We start from the raw sequence: 24,800 nt of genomic DNA, 5'->3' as shown, positions 1-24,800 counted from the left end.
TCCACACGCTGCTTGTGGCGAGATGAAAAAAGAACATGGTATAAACAAAAAAATGCTGGTGTGGGAGCTAAAGCAGTTTGCACGAGCCTATGGAGTAATTAAATCATACCCAGCAGCGTGACTCCACAGCGGCTTCATACATGTGCCGGTGGGTGAATTGGTTCTTTGCGGCCGTACTCTGATCCGGGAGGCAGAAAGGATTCTGGGCCAGCCAGTGGCTAAGGGAAGGTGGAGTGCAAGGTTTTAGTCGAAGGTTTTCCACAGGTTGGTGTTTAAAATGGAGGAGTATGTTTGGGTAACTATGCAATAATTCAACCTAAACATGTAGTCTGTTAAGGTAAATTTGCTGTTACCGCTTTCGGTGTTGCTATGATTTAATTCTTCAGTTGCTTATTTGAGAGTATTTGTGGCTGGAGCTGTAGCAGTGTGCTTGTAAGACATGTAAGCTCGGACAAAATCAAACCTTTGCAGAGGGATGTGTTAGTTTGTGATATAATGCCTTTTGGCTGATTTTGATTTGCATCGATTTGCCTGTGTTTTTGTTTGATTAGCTCTAGGCTGGTATTAGAAATGTGGGCTTTTCTGTTTGATCCCCCATTAGGCTTTTACCTAGATGTCCTATTCATACATGCCACTCACTTCTCCTCTCGCCTCCTGCTGAATGCAGCTCCCTGCCTGCCTGCCTTTGGAACTTGAAAAATTAAATGAAAAAAAATCTGGAGTGAGCCTGGAGCTGAACGGAGCTCTGATATTCTGTTTGAGTTTCTAAAATGAATAACAATAAAACATTTCAGCATTCACTTAATATAATGAAGTTTCATGAAACTTCTGTGCTAGCGTTCCTCAAGAAACTCTCTAATGCTGCTTTGTTGCAGGGCTTTGGTTAAAGAGAGTCTTACTGGAAAAAAAAATTACGGTCATTTTCTGGAGAACGTTATTTCTTCTCATATTTTGGTACAAGTTGCGTCAATATCAAATTGCAAGACTGATGTAGGAAAAACACTGAATATGCCTCTAGTAATGTTTCCTTTGTGAAGGGAAACTTAAAATTTTAAATAATGGCCGCTTTTCTTCTGAGGAATTCTGGTTTTGCCAGTGATGTTGGGTCTTGTTGGGTCTCAAGATTTAGCCCCGTTTTGTGTATCTTCAAACTGGTCACTATTGCCATGTCTTAGATTCTGAATCTGGATCTTACTGGATCTTTTATCATTCACTTCACCCAACAGTTACTTGGAGGGAGGTAGGGCTGGGGGAGAAGTAGTTCGGGGAGCTTTGGATCAAGTCTGCCGTGAGTAGGTAATGCCTCTGTCAGGGGTGTAGGGGTACTACCTTGAAGCATTTTAAAAGTCTGAGCAGATGGTAGGATTGACTTAAATGCTAAAAGGAACACCCATGCTTCTCATCTAAATTCTGCATTACGTTGCAGAGCTGGTGAGTTTTCAGACGTGACAGATTTCAGGCTCTGTGCTCAGAGCTCCTCCCAAAGTTCAGACTATTCTCGTGCAGCGAGTGGCAAACACTGGCAGGAGCACTGCTGTCACTGCACCTTCCGAACAAGAAAGAAAAAAACATATTTAAAAGCGATAGTAGATAATTGTAATGAATCAGTCTTAAGCCTCATGAACCTGTAGAGCTTTTAAGCAGGAACTTTGCTTGTCAAGGCAGTCTGTCCTTAGCCGTGGGTTTCTCAGCTCTAATTTGAAGATTTCCATTAATGAACTGGGCTGTTACTCACAGATGGAATATCTGGCAGAATGCATCTTCTGCACTCACCAGTTTTTCAGTCTTGTTAGAGCAGATAAGATCATTATTGTTCTCTCACTTGCTCGCAGAGGTTTAGTGTTAGATGATGTTGCTAATGGCATTTTTTAATCCATATGGCTCCATTGAAACAGACTGCATTAGCACTCACTTCAGTGAATACCCGCTAGTATTGGCCAAACTAGTCAGAAAACAGCTTTTATTGAGTCACTTTCTTGTGGGTTTGTGGTGTATTGTCTGGCTTTGATATGGTTTTAAGTGATGCTGTATATGCTTGTATTTATGTGCATTATTCTTATGAAATGTCCATGTGTAATTACCTACTTCGGGCAGTCGTGATACTTTATTGGAACGTAAATAGCTTTTTTTTGGTATGTTTTGAGAGAGAAGAGCTTTTTCTCTGGGGAGGCATGCTAGATGGAGAACATAAAATGTAATTACAGCTTGCCTAACAGTGTCCCTTCTGTCCAGGAGTCCTGATTTCAGTTTTGGATTCTGCCATTGACTTAGCCTAACCTTCAGTCACGAGAATCAAGAGGGCATAGCCGGTTGTGCTTTGGTTTGTTCATTCGTAAACTGTTTTAATAACTGTCTGTTCTATTCTGTTATTCTGAAACTGAATTAATTTTTCTAAAGCCCATTTGAGTAAAGAATGATATATATGTGCAAAGTACTATTACGCTATAGGCTGTTCTTCAAATTTCTAACATCTATTGTCAGTCTGTGGCGTTTATTGTACATTTTTGTATTGCTGGGAGAAGGAGATTTACTGAAATGCAAAACCCACGGGATGCAAAAATGCTTAGTGTCTACCTAGCAAGTGTAAGAGTACGTCGCTGATAAGGAACTTTGCAGAGTTATGCCGATGGGGTGATGTGCTTGTGAAGTGACAGGCAAATTATTGATTGGAGCTGGAGAGTCATCTTCTTGTAGTTGTTGTTTGTCTTCTCTTTCTTCTGTGCATCCCGGGGGAATCAGTTGGGAATTAGACTGTAGTCTGTATGAAGAGTGGATTTATAGTCTTTAACTGTGGGGGGGAAAAAATGGGGTATATCTTTTGAGGCAGGGAAGTAACCAGTTGCAGAAAGTGAATTTGTTGGCTGGGGTTACGGTGAGCCAGCACAAGGGCATATAACACAAGAGGAAATTATTTCCTCCTAACCAGGGAAATGACTTCCACAGCTGCCTGATCTCTTTCATCAGAGACTCTCGGCATTAGTCGTTACTTCTGTTGTGAAATAAACGAACATATCGTGGTCCTGAGTCTCAAAGGCAATTCTAGAGATGTAAGTGAGAGGGACAAAGTGTTGCTCTGGATCCCTTTTGTTTCACTGCTCGTGATGGCATTTAGTATCTTGCTACATGAGCACTGACTGAAATCTGCGCTGATTTTCATTGTGTTCGTCAGAGGTGTGACAGTACATTTCTCTAGTAAATACATCTCTGTGCTTCAGCTACCTACGGCAACACAGCCCAAGTCTTTTGAACTTCTGGGAAGAGTCAGCTGGCGTGCTTCAGGCTGCTGCTTCACTTCTGGTTTCCCCGTAAAATACTTTGAAACCAAAGCCTTGCTGCCAGCCTTCTTTCAAACAATGAGCCTGCCCTAACAGTTTAATATTATTCCATGGAATCTCAGACAAGCATTGGTTTTTCGGAGAGGGGGTGGTTGTTTTTTGTAAGAAATTATTTTTTTGTTTTCGACACTCCAGAAGGAGATCAAAGTCACTTTAGTTTGTGTTCTGCGCAAAGGTCTGAATCCAGCGTGCGGGAAGTGAAGCTTCATCTCCTTGTGGCTTTGATTTTCCCCTTGCAAATACCATGTTTATGTGCATTCTTTGTTACATATCTCAAACTGTTTAAATGTCTTATACATTACAGTTAGTATTTCTACTGCTGAATCAACTAGAACCGGTTGTGCAGCCATTCCTCCCCTTCCCACCACCCCTCCTGCATTCACCCAGCTTCTGCAGAAAGGGATTTTTCAAGTGTGGGCAATTAGCTGTAATAGTAGCTACAGATATTTTTGATTCCTCGACACCATATAAAACTGCCAAAAGACTGTAGCATTCACTCGGCTAAAGGCAGTTGCTGAAGTTCATGACGTGCCTTGGTTTCTGGCCACTAATGAAAACGCGTTTCAGAGTCTGTTGAAATGGAAGCTGTTTAACAATAAGCATTTACCTTCCTCTAATTCTTCACCAAGAACCAATACAATTTTAAATAGAGTAGGATTCTTTTTAAAATTATGATTAGTCCCTGGTGCAAAGAAGGGTCCTGAAAGTGTTTAATTAGGCAACAACAAAAAGCACGAAATGAGCAAAGCTGATTCTGTAGATATCTGATGATCATACTGAGATATAATTGAAGTAGAGAAGCCTGTTGCTTCTAATAGTTTAAGTGCCTTGCACACCCACTGCATGCACCGAGTACAATAAAATGTTCTATCACACATTCTCTTCATCATACCCAATATATGATCCATAGTCCTGCAATAATAGCAGGGATAATTAATTCTGGCTTAAGTATTTAGAAAATTATTAAGTGCTGCAATTACAGGCTTTCCAAATGGCAGTATTTAGAAGCAAGAAGCTATTCTCTACGCTTCCCCCCCCTCCCATATCGGAGTGCACTGAAAAACTTCAATTCGGCAACATAAGGAAAAAGCCCCTGCAGGAGTGCATCTTAATGTAGTATTAATTGGGTAAAGGAAGAACATAGCTCAGGAACACAGAGGGTGCATTTGGAACAGGACAAATAATCTGAAATACAAGTTTGATGAATTCCCTTCATCTCTGTGCTGTGGTTGCCGCAGCACTTTTGTTTATATTGATCTGAACGGCATGGAAATTTTCTTTCATCTGTCATTTACATTCATTTTACCTCTTGCAATTGCCTCTGCCAGCTTACATGCTTGTTTTCTGGTGAATCTATTAATAAGATTTCCAGTACATCAAAAGAATTTCTTTTGTGCAAAGGTAGAATATAATATGCCTAAGGTGTAGGAGGGTTTCTAGCTTCAATTTTACCTGCTAAAAGTTATTAATGAGTTCTGTGAAGTAAAAAAAAAAAAAAAGAAAAAGAAAAGGATAATGCTAATTGTGTGCTGCAGATTTTCCTCCATTGCTTACTCATTTAGTTGGTGACTTGCAGAATAGAATATTTACACCGTAGCTTTCTTCTGATTGCAAGATGCCTCCTGAATTGACAAAAATAGGACCAAAGGTCAAATTAATTAAAAACAGTAGGAGAAAGAACATAATTAACGCTGCAAGTTTATATTTACATGTTTTGCCTGGAAAATGCGTGAAGAGCATTTTGTTTTGTGCAAAGCACAGACGCTGTTCGCCAATGAAAATTAGAAAACACTAAGAAGTATCTTAAAGAGTAGAATTCGATGGAATTCTTTAGTTGGGAAAACTCATGCATAACGATGGTTTCAGGGTGAGCAACCAGGGTAGTTGCCATGAGTATTCGATAGTGTAATTGATATAGGAACGCAAGCCTATGTTCGCGTATGTGTAGCTGTGGGTGGGAGATACCTGTGCCCATAGCGTCTCCCTGTTGGCTGCGTGCCTTATGCCAGCTCTGCTGACATGAATGTTATTACCCTTCCACGCACGTGGTTTATTGCAGAGATCCTCCCCGGTTCTCGGGTATCTACAGCAATATGCCTTCTCCCGAGCAGTAAGAATACAGCGTGGACCCAAAGCCTTGCGTTTGTTCTTGTACGACTGCATGTTACAAAGGATTTCTGCACTGTCACGCTTTTCTGGATCAACTCGAGCAAGCAGGTGCCTTTCCTGATCATCTCCTTGGTGTCAGAGTTGCACAAGTATTGCTGATTTCTAGGCTGCGAGTTCAGTGTGGCTTGTATGGAGAATGATATTTATCTGATTTAACTGAGCTTTACGTGGAATTAGAATAATCCTGAAGGAAAGATGGAAGCAGTGTTAATCTTCTGCGTGGCAGGTGAGGAAATAGAAGTAGCCGCAGAATGGGCTCGGGGAGTTGCAGAAGTGGCATTCGCTGTGCCTTTGGCATCCCTCCCCAGCCCCTTTTACTCCTCAGCTCTTTGGGGCACTTTTACCTGGGCATCTTTCCAAAGATGTAGAGACTCGGAGTCAGGACTCTGCTCTTTATGAGTACACAGTAATGTTATTTCGGGGTTTATACAGTAAATGGCTAGGACTAAGTCTCTCTTAAGGAAAAAGTTGGTGCGGTCGGTGTGGGCTACGCAGCTGGCAGTCCCGTGAGAAGAGCCGACCTTCGTGGCTCGCTGGAAGCGCCCGCTCCTCGCTTTTGCCGACTTCTCTACTATTTGCCCTTGGTGCTTTATATATTTTTGCATGAGAACCCTCCTCTTGACTCCTTGAGTTACCGAGTAAACAGCTTCGCTTCTAGCTCGGTTTCTACTTGCCGTGCACGGCTTGCGTTCCCCTGTTTGCTTGCTCGCTCGCCTCCGTGACCGTTTGTCGGGGAAGCGAGCCGAGGTCGCGGGTCTGCGCTTTATAAAGCCAGCTCCCTGCTGACGGACGCCTCGACCTCGCCGAAGCGGACCTTGACTTAGAGCTCCGCTCCCCAGCTTGCACCCTCGTCGTGGTTTCGGCGCACAAATCCCACGGCTGTAGGTCGTGCCCGCGTTGGAATCGGGGCAGCCGGGTCTGACGGCAGGCAGGTCGCCTTCTCTCGGCTGCAGGCAGCAGCTCTCGGCTTGCTTTGGGAGCGAGCGACTTCCCCCGGACTTCAGCTGGAGTCCCTCGGTTCCCCTTGCCCAGAACTGCAGCATTTCTTTATGCAAACTAACATATGCTGCATTACTTCGGTAATTCGTATTGTATATTTTGCTCTGTGAAGAAAGATAAGTAAGTAATCTTAATAGTCCCAAAGAAAGGCTGCGCTGAATATGAAAATAAGCTAGAAAGATTTAAGGAATATGGGAAGGCTAATGGCTTTATGTTTTGCTTTACTAAAATTACACAAGTAGTGCATTCTGAAAGACAGTTACATATTCTGATTATCCAAAAGGACGATTGCGGAGATGTCGCACTGTAGGAGCGAAGGTTGGTATCAGTGGTGTAATACAGCACTTCAATTTGTAAAATTTTTTCCCATTTACAAATAGGTATTTCAGGCATCCATTTAAGAATGTGTCAGTAGCATGTAGCTCAACTCACTTTAGTCATTTTGAATATTTCATGTATTCTGCTGTAAATAACAGGTAAAAACTTATTCATTATCACCCTGATAGTATAAGCTCTGAAAATAGTGATGCAAATGGGAGATTTCTGACTTTAATCAAATAAAACATAATCCTTTTTTCTTGGAGAGAAAAATGGGTATTTCAAATATTTGAAATAAAACCAAAGTATTCCAACAGCGTTCACCATGGCATTTACCACATAGCATCTTTCCTATTTACAATAGGCAAAGATTGAAACAAAGCAAAGTGTACCAGTCAAAAATTCCTTTATTTCAGTATATGGAATAACTTCTTATATTGAGAGTAAAACTTTTATCTGACAATTGGATAGGCAATCTCAGGATACATGTTTTGACCCTGGAAGCTTTCTTGGATTCTTCTGAGTGGTACCTCTTCGGGTGAAAGTTTTCTTCATCCAGGGAAGATTGTCCTGAACCACTGGAGTGCACTAAGGAGCGTAATGCTGGTAAAAGTTTCCATACTGAAACACTGGAATTTTACTTTGTACAAGGAAATACAGCATGAACTGCATCACCGCTTGTAAATTTTTGCCTACAGCTTTATTTTACACAGGCCAGCAGGTTTTCTTTGTATTCTCTTGCCTTTTCCTTAACCATTTCACCTAAAGGTGGACTAATTATAGTTGCCGTGAGAATGTACTTCAGATAGGTGACCTCAGATGGCAAACACACTGTACATTTAAAATTAAGAATGGGTAATCTAGATGGTTAAAGGATATTTGCTAAAGGCCAAAAAGATAAATGTTGGAAGCAACTACTGATACAGAGAGCAGAAAAGAATGCTCTCGCTGCACTCAAGTAAGTCTTGAGTTTCCTGAGAGCCCATTTTGGGTAAAAGGGTAACTTCTTGTCTATTCTTTCTCTTCTCCAGAAAGAGCAAGATGCTTTTTTTGACAGCTGCATAAAATATATTAGTTTTATCCTTCCATTTTATCTATCACCAGCTCCCATTGTAGTGAGTCAAACACTTAGTATCAAACATTATAGATTTGCTGCTATAACAAACTAAATGTTGTCATAACAAAGGTGTGCTGTCATAACGAATGCAGTGAGATAGTGACATGCCAAAGAGCTGCTTTTCTACTTGCTTTAAAAGGCCCTTCACTTTTAATTTAATTTTTTTAATTTTTGTGTTGACTCTTCTTAGGGAGCTATTGCAGAAAACCTGCTGCTTTACTATGCCAGGGTTTAGCAACGGCTGGCTGCTCCCTGGGGGCCAGGGTGGTCCCCATGGCTTTTGAGGGCTGCTGCGTATGATATCAAAATTAGAGGAAATGTAGTCTAGAAACCTTTGGATCCAAAAATATGGGGCTTTTTTCTAGAAGAAATTCAGGAGACCTGTCTATCTCTTTATTCAAGAGGTACCTCAACCTCTTCAGGTTCTAAGTTTATATTGCAGACTTGCTCTCTGCCCTAATTTATGTACTTCTATTTAAACCATAACAAAATGAGTTCACCTGCGACAACTACCTATATGAATATTAAATGTAAGGCTATTATTCTGTGTCTGTGTTACACCAGAACTGCTTGATAACCATCCTGCTCAGATATCCTATCCACACCTGCAGCAAAAAGTCCTGTGGAGCCAAGATTTATTTTATAGGGTGGGCTACAACTGAAGTGATACACAACTACTTGTGTTAGAGTATTTAAGAATACTCCTTGAGCATGTCTTAGTAAAAGTGTGTGTCTGTGTCTTTTCTTCTGACTTCAGTACGCTTTCAACCCAAAGAACCAAAATTAGATAAAAGTCCCTTTTTCTGGGAAACACTAATAAAAATAGCTCCATTTATTGGTTAGGAGTGATAAGGCACATTTTCAAGCCTCTTCAAGTGAATACTTGTGATGGCTTGTGAAGTTATACGCATGTGTATTGCTTCAGAAAGATTTGACCTTTAAATGAAAAACTGAATAGCAAAAAAACGTAACTGGAAATTGAATCAGGTTCTTGAGATTTCTTCCAGGTCTCTCTAGCTCTAATAACCTCATCATGCTTGAACTTAATGGGTTAGCCTTGACTGCTGTGATGCAAAAGTAGGGGCTGGGGGTCAGGGAGTAATTCGCTGGAACAACATTTATTATTCATAAATCTATACCTTACTCATGAAGAAAGATGAAATCTATTTATCTGAGCCACAACTGAAATGTATAAATTAACAGAATGAAATGCGAGCTAGTGTGCTATGTACGTTTGTGAAAGTGTAAGATCTGTTCTATTTTGGTATTAACACAAAGAAAACAGCAGGTAAGCAATAGTGTTGCTTTTAAAAGAAATATTCACAACTGTAATAACACCCAATCAATATTTCTGCTAAAAAAGATCCATGTTGTTGGGCCAGCGGTCAGAAGTGAGCTCAAATATTGCCAAAATGTTTCGGTATTTTTGTTTATGATTATGTTCTAACTAAAATGGCTTTGCCTATCAGAAGTCAAGCATTCAAGATAATAACATCAAAGATGATAACCTAGAAAGTGAAGAACATATTGAAAAAAAAATCAGAGTTGAGGCTTTCCTATTTTTCAACCTCAGCAACAGCACAGCCATAGTGCAACTTTCATGTGTAATTTTTATTTAATCACATGTCAAATTGAAGACTTACATGGATTAAACTTTAAAAAGCATGCTTTCAGCTATCATTTTGACATCTAGTTAGCATACAATAACTGCCTTTCAAAAGCTAAATAAAATGTTTGACGTGCTTTAAATGTTATTTTCAATTTTATTTGTTTTTTTTTTTTTTTATTTCAGTTCTTTGTTGTTATTTCAAGAAGCTCAAAAAATACAATTTAATTTTTAAATGTTGCTGGGAAATGTCATATGAGATCTATTCTTTGGCACAGTGAGGATTAGAATCTGAAAATAAATACCCATTGAGGTTGTTAATCCCAAATTTATGAAGTTCCAGGTTTATAGCGGTTTTGTTCAGCGATGACTTGGCTAATGAGTTTGTTCCATGACCCCTGTGCCGCAAGAGGAAGATGGGAGCGTGGGCTTAGCTTCTAGTTACGTCGGTGAAAAATGGCATCAGTGAAAATTTGCTTCTTAAAGCAGGTGGTGGTAAAAAAATTTCTGTGGCTTACCCACGTGAAAAAGGGTTTCGCAGAATGATTCTTTTGCAATAGCTGAAAGATGGTATTTTCACTTATCAGTTAGGTGCAGTTTTACATGCCTGCAAGAAATGCCTGTAGGGGCATGTAAGTATGATTTTCAAAAGGCACCCTGAGTAAGTAACTGTGGTAGAGTTACGAGATAGTCTTGCAAGATTATTTGTCATAACTTGAGCCAACTCTTTGTGTGAGTGAATCCAACTACAAGATCTGACAACTTTAAGTAATTTCCATTTGAGCAGGTGAAGAGGCACTGTCTGTTCCACTGTTTTGCTGTGGAGGTAGTAATTCTTTCATTGAAAAACTACAAATCTGTCTAGGATAATCATCCATATTGAATTTGCTTTTGTCTGGGCAGTCAACCAAGCTTTTACTTGTCTTTTTGAAAGTAATAGATCATGCTTCCTGCTTCTAAATAAATTAATAAAGTGGGAGGAGTTATTTAAATCAATAATAAGTGAAAGCCTAAAACTGTTTACATATCTCGTACTACTGTGGAAAAATTAGATTGTTAATCATAGTGAGGAAAAGTAGAAGTATTTATCAAAGCTTTCTCTTCTTTAGAAGGAAGCCAGATGCTGAATTTTCCATTAGTAATTAGTGAGGATATAAGATACCAGTTATTAATGTTAATGATATTAAATCAAGTTTATAACAAGAATGTCAAAAGGATTATATTGGAATCCTGAAGTTTTAAATAGCTGAAAATGTAACGTTCTGCAATATGCAAAAGGATAAATATGGTAAACTGGGAAGACAGTAGGTCTGTTTGATTTGACAAACTTAGAGAAGATCAGAAGCTGAAAGGGAAGCAATCAATAAAGATAGGACAGTAGCTGATACAGCTGAACTTGTTCAATAAAAAGAAGGGCTTGTTCAACAAGCTTGATCTGTACGAGATGACAGTTAAGGCTAATGGTATCGGCAGTACTTGGGGGTGTTACTTTTTCATGCGAGATAGGGAAATACTGATTTTAATGTCCACTAAGCTTGGACTTCTGAAATCAGCTGGGTATTGTCACTTTGATGCACACCACCCCTCCCGTCCCCCCAGCAGACAAGCCCACCGTTTTCATCTTTTAAAAAAAACCCAATGAAACAACAGTCCTGTGCAGGATCACTGCAGGCCATATTGAAGAAATGATGAAAAAACAACTGCTATAATCATAATAGGAGATAACCTTTTAGGTGATTGTTTCATTGTTAGGTGATCAGTTGTGTGTAATAACGGTGACGAAGAGTGTTCAGCATCTTTATGGATGCTCCAAAAGAAAATACAGATCACTGCTGGTAAAAATTTAGAAGTTAGTCTAATTTGAGTGAAAAATGATAATGAGCTGCACTGTATATTTTGTCCATTACAAAGTAATGAAGATAACATAGTAAGATCTTAGATTTAACGCTGTGAGCTGCAATAAGTATGTGAAATACAGACTTATAAAACAGTTGATAGAAACCATTTGGGCCGTAATAGTTATGCTGTACACTACTAAGTTTAGGGAAAGGAAAAATAAAAATACTAGCTTGTCCTTCTTCAGTTTCAATGCGAAGATATGTTTCCCATTGGATTTGCAGTTGGATCCTTTCAAGCTGTTTGTTTTCATGTTATTTTGAGAATTTTACATTGATAGTAGCTGGGTCCTGTGTGTCTCAATCAAAGCATATGGAACAAGAGATTGTCATTTGGGAACAAAAGGTGGTAGTTGAGTATAAAAATATTTGAGCTGGAAATGATAGGTTGATTAGGGATTGTCTTTAACAACTGAGAACTACTGGTCATAACTGAAGGTAGTTGTTGTGTGGTTTCATACCTTCCTAGCATTTGAAAGACAGAAGCAACTGAGAAAATGAAAATTAATAGCAAAACTAGGTTTTGAAGTTTGAAATAAAAATATATTTGACTACTTCTTTACTCACTGGCTGCTAGTTGTGGAGAAAAATGTTGAAGTAGTCCTATTCTTTTATGGTATCTTACATCTCCTAAATAAGGTCTGTTTTAAAACAGAATTATCATCTAAATAATATAATTAATTAAACATAAATTAAACAGTAGTATTTTTTCTTTATGATCTCCTTTTAAAAGGATACTAATTTGCTTCAGTGAATGAAGATAATAAGGTTAATAGTTTAATGTTCCTCAGTTGATATCTGCTGCTTTTTCTATTACCTTTTTTCAGTTTTTGATTATAAATTGGCTAACCCCTGGTGTATAATTCCAGAAATCATCCCTTCAATGTATCCAAAGCTATTTACTTAGACTCATCTTTTATTATTCCCACTGCCACAGTCTAATTATTGTAGTGAAAGATTGAACACAGAATAGTTTGGGGCTTTGATCAGTCTTCATATAAATTTCAATAATGAGAGTAAAAGGTTTGCGGTTTTCTGAGATAATTTGATCCCTCCAGACACACACTGCTTTTACAAAATGCAGTGGATGCCGTATGAGACCTCTGACAGAATTTGTGTCTGGGTTCGTGACATCTCTGGAAGCAAAATCCTTTTTTCATTCCAATAAAGAGTAATTTAATGTCGTTAAATATGTCAGAGAAACTATATACTACTGTACATTTTTCCTTAAATTTTCACTTCATTTTCCCCTATCAGTCTAATTGTCTGTATTATAAGTTCCTACATCAGCATTCTCAGAATCCACTAAGAATACATAATGGGGTTTCTTGCATTTCTCTCTTCTTGAAAAAATATATTAACTGTCAGTCAAATAAATAAAACAAACCATAATCCTTGTTATTCTATTACTATCAGTGCTAACTCCCTTTGGAGATAAATAGAAAAGCAGCTGGAGTCTGAGGATATTTTGTAATCTTATAAATTGAAATTTAAATGCCTCAAGGAGGAAATTTCCAAAATAATTGTGACAGAAGATAAGTCCCAGCTTTTGGCAAAATTTTATTAGAATTACTTGTTCCAGATCATTGTCTGATGTCTGCATGAATTAAGAAAATGGCAGCACTGCCATGTAGAGAAATAGCTGGGGTTTTTTTCATCTTGATAAATTCTTCCAAAAGTGCTCTGTCATCAGCATTATCAGGTGTGACGTACTCAGGGACACTATCAAATTAAAAATCATGAGCCTTTAGCTGATGCCAGTTTATTTTAAATTGTATCATTTTTATCTTCCCTACTAACAACATCTCAATCTATTTTTTACTGAATGTGAGGGTCAGTTAGTGAGACTTTTAATTTTGTTTGGGGTATGACTTTTGTTTTTCTCACTGGGCTAAGCAGTTAAAAAAAAACAAACTTGGTGACTTTCTGGTCTCCTGTCCTGTCATCTACTTAAGAACTTTTGCTGCATTCTGATGACAAACCATGAAAAGAAATGTTCATTTGTTTAAACTTAGTGAATCCTAGTTGCACGTAATCGTAACCATTGCATTCCCAGCCATTTGCAAAAGCTAATACTGGTATCTAACGCTAAAACTTGGGCTAATAATGTTTTAAGAATACTTTATTCTTAAGATTCATTGGTAGCTTGGCGATGAGAAGGTACATCCCAGCATGAGTACGAAACAGCACGTGCAACAGGAGACAGCACGAAGGCAATGTAAACCTCACAAAATATGCAGTTTTACAAACAGTTAATGCAGTGAGGGTTGATTTTTCATAGATATTGTGAATAGCAGACTCAGTTAAGTTCAAAGAAATAGTACATTGCATTTCCCCATGCGGTAGCTGTATGTCTGTGCAAGCTTGGTGCAGTTTTGCATACGGGGAGTAAATCAGAAACATTACAGGAATGTTTTCACTGGATCAACTCCACAAAACTTCAGTTGTTTGGACTTTCGGGTAAGAGCTGAGACTGCTGGTACGAGTAGGGCTCTGAGAGGCGATTGACAGTTAAGAAGCGGAACAGGGTTAAGTCGTATCAGTATTTTCTGTGGATCCATCTGGTTTCTGGACTGTGCAGAGACACTCCGTGTATGTCTACCCATCTGTGGTGGGAAACCGCTCAGACAGCCGGTGGGAGGAGCAGGACCACTGTCCCAGCCGCCCTTCCAGAGAGCCCCGGGAGCAGCTGCAGGCAGCTCGCTGTAGAGTGAAATAATAAGATTCTTCTGGCGACACCAAAAATGCGTGGAGGGGAGGACGTGGGGGTGTTAGCTGTGAGCCTTTCACCATCTGATTTTTTTTCCAGTGGGCTGTAAGGCTTCTCCTGCAGTCACAGGAGGGATGTCTTCTCCCCTTTCCATCCTGTGCGATGGGAAGTCATTCTGTGTTCAGGTTTCCAGAGCTCAACTGATGTATTGGCTTGATCTGTTCCAATTTTTTCTTAAAGATCTGCCTAATGAGGGAGAGTCTAAAATCTGCAAATTTGGTAAACAGGAAAGTAGGACTGGAAGGCAAAGTGTACTTGATGATAAGCAGATTAAATCATCTGGAAAAACAGAATGGCAGGAAGAATGAATGCAAAGTGCCGCACTTAGGCTCCAGCAATCAATGGCAATAACCAGAAACGGGACAACTAGCAAAACATCATTAGAAAAGGAGCTGGGCATTATGGTGGTTGGCAAGGAAAATGTGTTACGCTGCCATGAAAAAGGCAAAGCAGTAGTGGAGCCTGCAGGAGATGTGAAATGATCCTTCTGCTCTACTCCACGCTTTAAAGATCTCAGCTGAAGCTCCGTAACGAGTTTTGAGCAGTGCGCAGAGCAGCATGTGTGAGTACGTGTGCAGGGGGGAGCAGTAAGAGATATCAGAAGACACACAACAGATTGAAATAATAAGGTCTGTTTATTCTGAAGTAGACTAAAGTGCCAAATGCCAGAAAGATGAGTGGGAATAACCAGACCATGATGGATGGGGCTGAAGAAGTGATCTATTTTGTAACAAGCAAGAGGCAGGCTAGACATTAGAAGGAAACCTCTCCATTAGCAATAGTGAACAGATTTTCTGGGAAAGCTGTGAATTTCTTACTGGTAGCTTTTAAGAAGAGTTTTCACATCTGTCAGGAATTGCATAGGTAAAGTTGATCTTGCCATTTTCTTGGCTGTACCACACCGTACAGCAGCTGTGGGCATATGTAGTAATGTCACAGTGATAAAAAGAGATTTTGAAAAATAGGGGAACTTAACTTTTTACCAAAAACTTAATATAACCGATGGTGTTCAACACCATCACCTATAGGAATCAAATATCTAGGGACTTCTGACAGCATCTGTAAACACGGTATTATACTTTTTTGCATAATTGCATCAAAAATCTGATCTCCAGGTTTGCTAATCCCAGCAGTTCTGGAACTAGAAAGTTTTACCTTGCCCTTCAAATGGAATTTTGAATAACATCAGGCTAAAAAAATTTTAAATTGTTATTTTGGGGGTTTTTTGACTCTTCATGTTACATGTTTCCAAACCACATGGAAATGAGACACATGGAAATAAGCAGGAGAGCTGCCTATTTCTTTGTTCGTATTTTCTTTTAATACTGGGATAGATTTACATTTCAGTTATTCAGCTCCTAAATCACGGGGAGTCACTTAGGTAATGAAAATACTGTCCTGTGCCTGGTGCATCAGGTGCTTCATTTCACGTGGCCCTTCCTTCAATAACTGTGCTGTGATACTCCCCTTCCTCAGCTCGCTGTTTTCCAGCTTCCAGCCTTTTACAGTTAAGGTACAGGTCCGTGGCGTAACAGAAATGAAAGGGGTCATAATGAAATGTCTGAAGGAGAGCAGTGGAATCTACTTTTAATTCATTAGTTTAACGGACGTGCACAATCTATTAAAATTGTTTTCAATACATAAGGCTTGTTACTGTTTGTTCTTTCTCTGCCTCAGAAGAATTCAACAACATTGGAAGTGTCACATTTTTTAGGCCCAAAAGTGTGGAACAGCTTTTAATGGGAAAGAAAATGTTTTTTGAAAACTAGAAAACTGAGCAGTGAAATAAATTGAGCCTCAAAAAGTGATTGAAATCTCCAAGTCAATATACAAAAGGCATCCAAAGACTTGTGAAGTCTGACAGAATCTCTTTAGTTTGAGGTGTCTTTCATTTTGCATCAGGGCTTACATTTTTAAAAAATAGAAGAAAGCAGTGCTGTCAGGTGAAGCGGGTTTGAAAGCAGGCTGCCTGTTCATGAAAGCCTGAAATTGTGCACAACTCTAGATAATGCGTCTTCAGCAGATAACTGAAATAATACATTTCCTAAATTGCTTGCATTAAGCAATTACTGATACTGTAGTGGAAACCATATAATTTTCTTCCTTCCTTGTAGCCTCAGCGCCGTGTCACGTTTCACCTACCAGATGGCTCCCAGGAAAGCTGCAGTGACAGCGGGCTCGGAGACCACGAACCCACGAGCGGTGCTAGCACGTCGCACCCTCTGCCCCTCGGCTTCCCCCAGGAGGAGTACTATGAGCAAGCTTCACCCAACAGCCGGACAGAAGGAGACGGCAACTCGGACCCGGAGTCCAGTAAGTGATGAACTCTGGTCCTCTTAGTTGTTAAATCATCTGAGTATCGAACGTGGGCAATTACGAAAACTGAACGTTGATTTTCATGTGGCCGAAGAAGCCCTGCATTTCTAAAAATGCAAAGTCTGGAAATAAAACACTCTTGAGCTTGAGAGTTTATGGATGACCTGGTATTTTTATGGATCTGCTGTGCTATACGCTTTCTGATGAGGTTAACGCTGTTGCCCTTACGGTCATAAATACTGTGCTGAGGGAGTTTACGCATTTTAATGGTTTCCCTATTCCAACACTACTGCGTGTTTTAGGGTTTTTTAACAGGAAAAACTTGGGGATGATGAGTAGGTCTGTGAAGACACTGCAGTCGCCAGAAATAAGGGTTTCTTGATTTGTCTTTTGAGAGCAGCTATGGTATGTAGTAATAATTGCAACAGAGTTTGTCATCTTACTTCTGCCGTTACCACTGGCTTCTTATGATATTGAAAACAGTTAGGCAAAATCAGTCTGAGCTCAGGACCACGCCAGAGCTACGAGTACTGGCATTGCTTTCTCTGCCTTGACGTGATGGGCAGTTGGAGACTCCTCTGTACTTTAGTCAACTGTTAATCGTCCAGGGGCTCTTTATCTGGATTAAACTGAACTGTGCCATTGATAAAGAGACACCTGAATGCGTGTAAGCCTCTAAGGCCTTGTTAGTGGCCTAATAAGTGATTTGAAAATACATCTGTTCTGGGCAAAACTTGGCCCGAAAGGTTTATTTCAGCTGCTTTAGTGTATCATGAAGAATGAATTAGTAAGTCCTATGCACTTGAAATAGCTCTGTGAGAAGGTACTTACATCTCTACCCTGGCAAATGCAGCATCCAGCCGAGAGCATTACCTCCGACTCTGAGCTGGCTCTGACAAATTCAGCCTGGCTCTTGGAAATCACACTGCTGTCTTTGCCTTGTGCTGCCCGAGACTGGAGGCCGAGGGGCTTGTCTGCTCTCTTTTTCTTTTAGTTCATAAACTATTAACTGGGGATCCTCAGTTTCAGACTTTTTAAAATTTGTAAAGTTATATGGTTCCTGAAATAATGCCGGAATATTATTTTTTCTGAGCTGATAGACAGCTGACAAGAACCATCAGAGGTTTTGGATGTTGCATTGAAAACATTATTCATCATTTGCTTTTGTTTGTGTTTATATATTTGAGGCTGTAGTATACCCTTAAGAATATTCTAGGCAGTCAAACTGAATTCTTCACAGAATGAGTCTCTAAAGGGCTACAAATATACCCCCAAAGAAAGAAAATATCAAGTTATGTATTGCATTTGCTGCTTTTGCTATGCATACTCATGATCTGAACTCGCTTTCCAGCTCTCTTTTGTCGTTTGTGGCTCTGATATTTATGCGTTCCTGAGCATGATGTACATGAAATCGGTATTTGGGTGCTTTCATGCAGAGAGCGTGGGACAGGACCTGGTGTGTGAGGACTTGTTAGAACGGACATGTGGATCCTGTCTTGCCATTTACCCAGAAGCTCAGGTTTTGGATTTAGCAGTGCTTCTTGAGCCCGGTTTTTGCAATTTCAGAAGAAATATGGAACATGACTCTTCTAGAATGTTGCCCTAAAAGTAATACAGCTTTGACACCTGAATATCATTGACACATATCACCTAGTGGAGACTAAGCAGGAATCTGGTGTCTTTTAAAGTGTGAAGTTGAAGAAAGTTTAGTCACCTGTCTAATTACCTGACAGTTCAGTTTTAACTTGAAATAATTTTTTAACTAGCATTTATGTTATGTGAAGATTTTTTGCCCTTCTAACTTGTATCTTATTGAAACAGTTTAATTCACACAATAGAGTGTGATGCTTACAGTGCAGAAAGTGTAGTTTGCAGTCCTTTTTAGTGTTTTATGCTTATATTAATGGCAGCATCTAGTGGCAGGAAAAAAGCAGATATAAATAGATGTCTGTTGTGTGCTGTCATATATCTAAATAAAAAAGAAGGGGAAGATCCACTGCATATTTTTATTCAGTATACTGCCGCAAAGTGACTTACTGTAGGTAAGAGCAACCAAAATATCTTGTGTGCTGATATATGAAAGTTCATTTCGTTCACTTGTGCAGGTGTGACATGTTTAGTCAATAGTGAAATAGTGAAAGCCATTCTGAACTGATAGTTTCCTCTACAAACATGCTGCTGGGTTTTTGTTTGTTGGGTTTTTTCATCTAATTTGGAGTGGCATAATATATTCAAAGTGTTTCTATTCCTGTTTCATGGATAAAAATGTTGTTAATGTGAAAAGAGAAAGGAATATACAGTCAGATAATGTGAGTAGAATTCATACCGTGGAATAAGCATGGCCTTCGTTCTGTCCCGAGATCTTTAATACCTGACCTGTCTTAATCTGAAACATTGTCTAAAACATTAAGCCTGATTAATCATCTGATGGTGATCTAGTTCAACTTTGCCTACCAAGGAGATGCGGAGTTGGGATGAAACAACTTCAGTGACAGATGCCACATCACACAGGGATATATTCAAAAGTGTTTTCTCCCACTTGTTTTTCCTGAATACAGTTCTTAGGTTTTATTTGTTTCTGTAATACTGGAAATTATTGTATTTTGGAAACTTTCCATTTATTAGCAATAGCAAAGCATTTATTACAAAACACTGAAAAAGTTGAGCATGACTTAAAATAACAAAAGCTGAGAAATATTGGTTAGAGGAAGCCTTACAAATTCATATCCAACATAGGACAGAAGCAAGGGGGAAAGAATAACTGTAAGAATATAGTGCTTAGAAAACTATGTGCAATTTATATGTACACCTTTAAAATTAATTGACGGTACTAATTAAAATTAGAAATAGGCTATTTAAAATGATTTGTCTTCTCTTACTTTAGTTGCCTCCTCAAAAAAAGCATAACGTGCAGTGTGGTAGATGCATCGTAAGGAAGACATGCCAATAGACTGTCACGCTAGGTAAATAGTAATATAAAAATGCATATAGGTTTGTAGAGAACGTTATCCTTAAGAACAGCACTAATGTATGCAGTGTTCATATATTTTCTGCTCATAAATTGCTCAAACTAATAAGGATGCTCCAGTAACGACCTATGCTAAGGATTTTAACCATACTACCTTCTCCCCACCCCCTGCCCCCCATTTTATGTTTAAATACAAAACACACTACAAACATAGACAAAAAAGTAACAAATTCTCTTTGGGTAAACTTCCCTAGCAAACTGTTTCTCAATGGTGCCCACTTAGTGGCTGCAAGCAGTGGTGTTGACCGAAGGGCTTGAAAGGTACATGTTAACGTCAGTTATGCTTGGTTATTTAATACATGTGTAACATATAGCAAATTTTCATGCTTCACCTGTTTTTATAACCTTATCAAAACAATCTGGCTTTTTTTTTTTCTCTAAAGAATAAAATTATTTTTCTTACTTTTATTTGGAGAATGTAGAATACGCCCAGTTCAGCTAAGAAATCAGGCAGATTAAGAGGAGTATGATTGCAGCTTTGGGGGGAAAAAAAAAAAAGGCCAGAAAACCTGAAAGTAGTCTCCAATTAATCAATTGTAATTATTTTGTACAAACAAAATGTAAGTATAGACAAAGCTAGTTGCAAATTAAAGGACTAGTTAATGAGGCAAATGACACTGAGTTTTCAGGGTTTCGAATAGGAGAAAACTGGCGTCTTTAAGGAGAGGGGGTCTTGATAAGGATATTTAACATGAATTAGTGACCGATAAGCCAAGAAATTTGTCCTGGAAATCAGAAGGTGTAGAGCTAAGGAAAGGATGGCCGAGAGGTGAGCTGATAGCCCCTGGAACCTCATGGTCACTTTGAGCTGCTGTTGCCAGACGTGTCTACGGCTGCTTGTTTGTGTCGCCCGATCGCACCTTCTCTTGTGGCAGCACAAGCAATTGTAGAGCTGCTTGGGTGAAGCGGGTGGAAAAATTCATCCGGGTTCAGCCTAATCTGGGGGCAGCGGGGAAGTTATTTTTAAACAGATCAGTTCTCCAATTCCATTCGTTACATGAGGCACTATTTGTGGACAGCAAACGAGTGAATGAGTAGCTGGGGCAAAACTTACGGTGGCTTTAAGTGATCATCAGACTTCAAGAGAATTAGTCTTAAGAAGAATTAGGACTGTAATCTTATGGTATTTAGCCACATAAGAAGGAGGTTTGCCGCAAGGATGACATCTGTTCATGATTAACGATAGCATATATTTCTTCCCCAAAATTAAAAGAACACTTTCACCTTGCCTTAATTTTTGATAAGGATGATGTTGATGAGAGCAAAGACAGGCTGATGAAGAATGATGATAATGGAACTAAAAGTCAGAGCAGGTTCAGTGCATTCGTGTGGAGGAGAGGAGATAATCTTCCTCCCAGGATATCAAAACTGATAGTGTTTTCCTTATTTTTCTGTAATTCTAAGAGACAAGGCGTCAAGAAAAAAAAAAGTGCTCAGTCAGGCTTCGCTACGGGAAAAATTTTACAAGAAAGAAACTAAGATATACGTAAACATAAAACAAGAAATGGTATCGTAGGTTTCCCAGGACTAGTACTGATTTGCTCTATTACCTCACTTCAATGACATGCATTTTTAATATTGGGGAATACAAGTAGAGTTAGTCTGTATAGATTTAAGAACTAATAACTATTATTATGACATTAAGGTAGAGCGTTAGTAATTAAGAAGGAAAAGACGGATTAATACAAGAATGTAAAAATCTCCATCATTATCTTCATTAATGAGTTTGGCATTAAAAAGCAGTAAAGTGTCAACGAAATATTCTGCTACCTCAAAGCCAAGCATCACTGAAAATAGAGGAGGAGGTGTGTATGGCACAAGAATTGGATTTTGCTAAGGATTTGGAGTAATAGCAGTGGGATGAAATCTAATAGTTGAGAGTCTTTCTCATAGGAATGGGTGTATGTAACTAGTATATAAATCACCAGCTGAAAATGACATAAAAAAACCCCAAACAACTGAGTATTAGAAAGATAAACTATAAATCACCAGTACCTAATGTGATTGTGAAAAAATCCTGGATTGCTCCTAGTACAGCAGGAAAAAAGAAAGGAAAAAAACCCAAAACCCCAACCCCCAAGGCATTGATGATACCACGACTGGCCTATTATGAATAATGTTGGCTTCCCACATTAAAGAAAGGTGAACTCACATGAGAAACAGGTGTAAAGATATATTATTAATAACAAGGGAATGGAATGCCTATATACAGAAAAAGGAATTTATATTGGCCTGTTTAAACTGCAAGGTAAAGGCTGGCTGGGGATTAGGACTGCTCTCAAGTAATAGCAGAGAACGGGGGCCAAAATGAAGCGCTGGGTTGCTTCACAGCCAGTATCGAAGCAGGAAATGAGAATGCTTAAGTGGTTTTAAAGAGAAGCCTGATAAATTTGTACGAGGGCAAATAAATCGCCCTCCATAATAGCAGCAAATCTAGTCTGGGATCCAAGAGGTCCCTTTTCTAGGTTGGTGGTACACAAGCTGTCAGTGAGCATGTTTGCTGAGTCTCGGTTCTGCGTTAGCCCTTGGCTTCCAGTTCCAGCCCCGGGCTGGACACTGGACCAGTACGTGTGCTCCATCAGCCGGCCGGGGAGCTTCGCCCTGCTGCCGCCGAACGCCCGCGCTGACGGGGAGCCGTGCTCCAGCCCGGCCGTCCCCGAGCGCTGAGAGAACCCAACCTTAGTGACGGCTCGCAGGGTCCCGTAAATCCCGTTGGTGTTGTGGTGAAGAAGAAATGGTCAGTGCTGCACACTGACGGCAGACAGCTGAAGGTAGGAAGCTCGCTCTCCCCGGGGAGAATGGCTGCATTTTTTGCCATGCTGACTTGTCCGATAATCAGAAATTCTGCAGTCGCTAAAATATACTCTTTAAACATCATCAGTAAGACTGCTCTGACAGCTGGACTTTAGACCTCATGCTGGGGCACAAGAAAAAATAAAACTACAAAGTTGCAAGTGTCTTGTCCCCTGTCCAAAAACTGGGGCTAGGGGTGCTTGCCAGTAGATACAATTATTTTTCTTTAATGGTGTTTTCATTTTTTCGGTCGCTTCTTGTGTGCTTTTAGTTCCGCAATAAGGTCGAAACGTAACGGTAATATTTTAATTCGGTTGTTGCTGAGTTGTAAACACACTGTAGCGCTTGGGTCTGATTTGAGTGCAAAAGGAAGACACTGTCATTAGTTAAAGATAATAAATCTTGGGCTAAAATACATCCCAGTCTACCACATCTGCCCGTTGGGTCCTTTTACTTCTACTGTACTGGGGTTTTCTATCCCCACGGCTGAACACTAATAATTAATTCAGAAAGTGCTGAGGTAATTAATCTTTCTGAGGCAATAGAGTTTGATTGATCTTCTACCTTTAATCAAATTAGCTTGTACGTAGGTGGGAGAATGTAATGGCTGACTACGGTACTGTACCACTTTGTGAAACGCCAACCTTTCCGATGACCTCCTGAGAGTGCGCCCATGAATCACGTATATATAAACCACCACAGCAATCATTAAGTGGCTGTTTGATTTAAAAGATGGGGAACTGGCAGAGATCAAAATCAGGATGTGCTCAACATTCACATTTTAAAGCGTGTCTCCTCTAGAAGTGCAACTTTATATCTGCATGGCATGTGTTTGAGGGCATTGAATGTCACGGGGCTGACAACTGCGTGGATTTTCCATTTTTAGCTATCTGTTTCTAAAATAAAATAACTGTCTAGTCATAAGCGCATACAGTGAAGCGAGCCAACAGAAACTCCTATAAAACAAAACATTATGATATTCTTGATTTGTTGATGAGTGGAGATTGGAGAGGGGAGAAGAGGTCAGACTGGAGAGGTGAATTTACAGTGATACAGATGAGTGGCTTTTGCAAGCAGATTTTCACTTGTACCTAAGAGGATACAGATCGCATATTCAGAAATAATTCCATAATTTGGTAATTTGATCCCTGAGTGCCTGACTTAAGAGTTATTAAGGCAGCTGACACAAAGGGGAAAAATGGACAAAGCAAATTAAATGAAAAAATGCAAAAGCAAAAAGATTGTACCGCTTAGACCCTATCAGTCAAACACGGCATTACAAACACAGACTCTGATTTTTAAAAATCTTACACTTTCTGTGAATAAGGAGAACTCTATAAATTCTTCTAAAAGTAAACTTTAGATATTATATTGTTGGTACTGGCATATAACGCCTGGATGTACATTTTCTACCGTTCGAAGAAAAGTAAGATAAAAGCAAGTTTTCCAAGACGCGCCATATTCTTTCATGCAAAATCAATGGGGATTGATGAGGAAAATCAATGGGGAAAATCTGTTGGATTTTCTAGACGACATACTGGGATGAAGTAATTCAGGTAATAATAATGTCTTTGTGAATACCATCTAATGTTATTCTTGACTGAGGTTTACAATAGAAGTTACTCTGTCTAAAAAGATTAGAAAGAATAGCTCCATCTTGCAGTTTAGACATCAGTCATTTCTTGTGAAATAATAAGGAAGGCTTTAAAGTGTTTGTTTTGGGGGTTTTTTTTAATAATAAATGAGATCTGACATCTATAAACAGTGATTTAGTGGCAGATGTTTCTGTGATACATATTTATGTTATCACTTAAGCTGACATGGTAATGGATAATCCTATTTTTTTCTGTTTGAGGTTTATGAAAGTTTTAAAATATATCGCTATAGCAAGCAGCCTGGTGGGGTAGAGGTGAATAGAGAACAAATTTCTTCCCTCTACTTTTTCAAACTCCTTTTAGATCTGACTAGCTGTCAGATCTGCAGTAAATAGAGGCCCTGAAGTTTGGCTGCGTAAATGGAATCTAATTTGGAGCACCCTGTATCCGGGAGTGTATTAGGGCTTTGATGGTTACGATAGCTTGAAAAGTCACAAAGGGCACAGATTAAAATGGAAAGTTTATCTGGAGCGTATGAAAGCTGAAGTCATTGATAGAGTTCCCTTCTGGTGACAGCTTTGAAGATGAGTGTATCCTACGTATCTTAAATCTAGTTATGGATGAGATAGAAGTTTATCACGGGGAAGCAGCCCTCCGCGAGCAAAGCAATCCCTTATCTTGTCCACCGGCTTTGCGAACGACAAGTGTGAAGACGGGGCACAAGTCCCAGGCGGCAGCAGGAGGGACTCGGCGGCGGCACGGTCACCCCGCTCCAGCGAGGCTTCCGTCGGAGGGATGCGGTGGCCGTCTCTTGGCCATAAGGCTTTCTTTGCTTGAAATTCCTATTAGGCCACCCACA

General features: G+C 39.6%; 1 protein-coding gene across 1 annotated transcript in view; it reads left to right on the top strand.

The window, feature by feature from the left end:
* The window catches only part of PCDH11X (protocadherin 11 X-linked), a 511,855-nt gene that overhangs the window by 354,294 nt on the left and 132,761 nt on the right, over positions 1-24,800 (top strand). The window contains exon 6 of the mRNA XM_049828047.1: positions 16,324-16,522. Coding sequence (XP_049684004.1) covers positions 16,324-16,522 — 199 coding nt within the window. The remainder of the gene's footprint in view (positions 1-16,323; positions 16,523-24,800) is intronic.

Source organism: Accipiter gentilis, chromosome 24 (assembly GCF_929443795.1).
Source record: "Accipiter gentilis chromosome 24, bAccGen1.1, whole genome shotgun sequence".
Taxonomy (NCBI): Eukaryota; Metazoa; Chordata; class Aves; order Accipitriformes; family Accipitridae; genus Astur; species Astur gentilis.
This window is presented reverse-complemented; position numbering and strand designations above follow the sequence as displayed.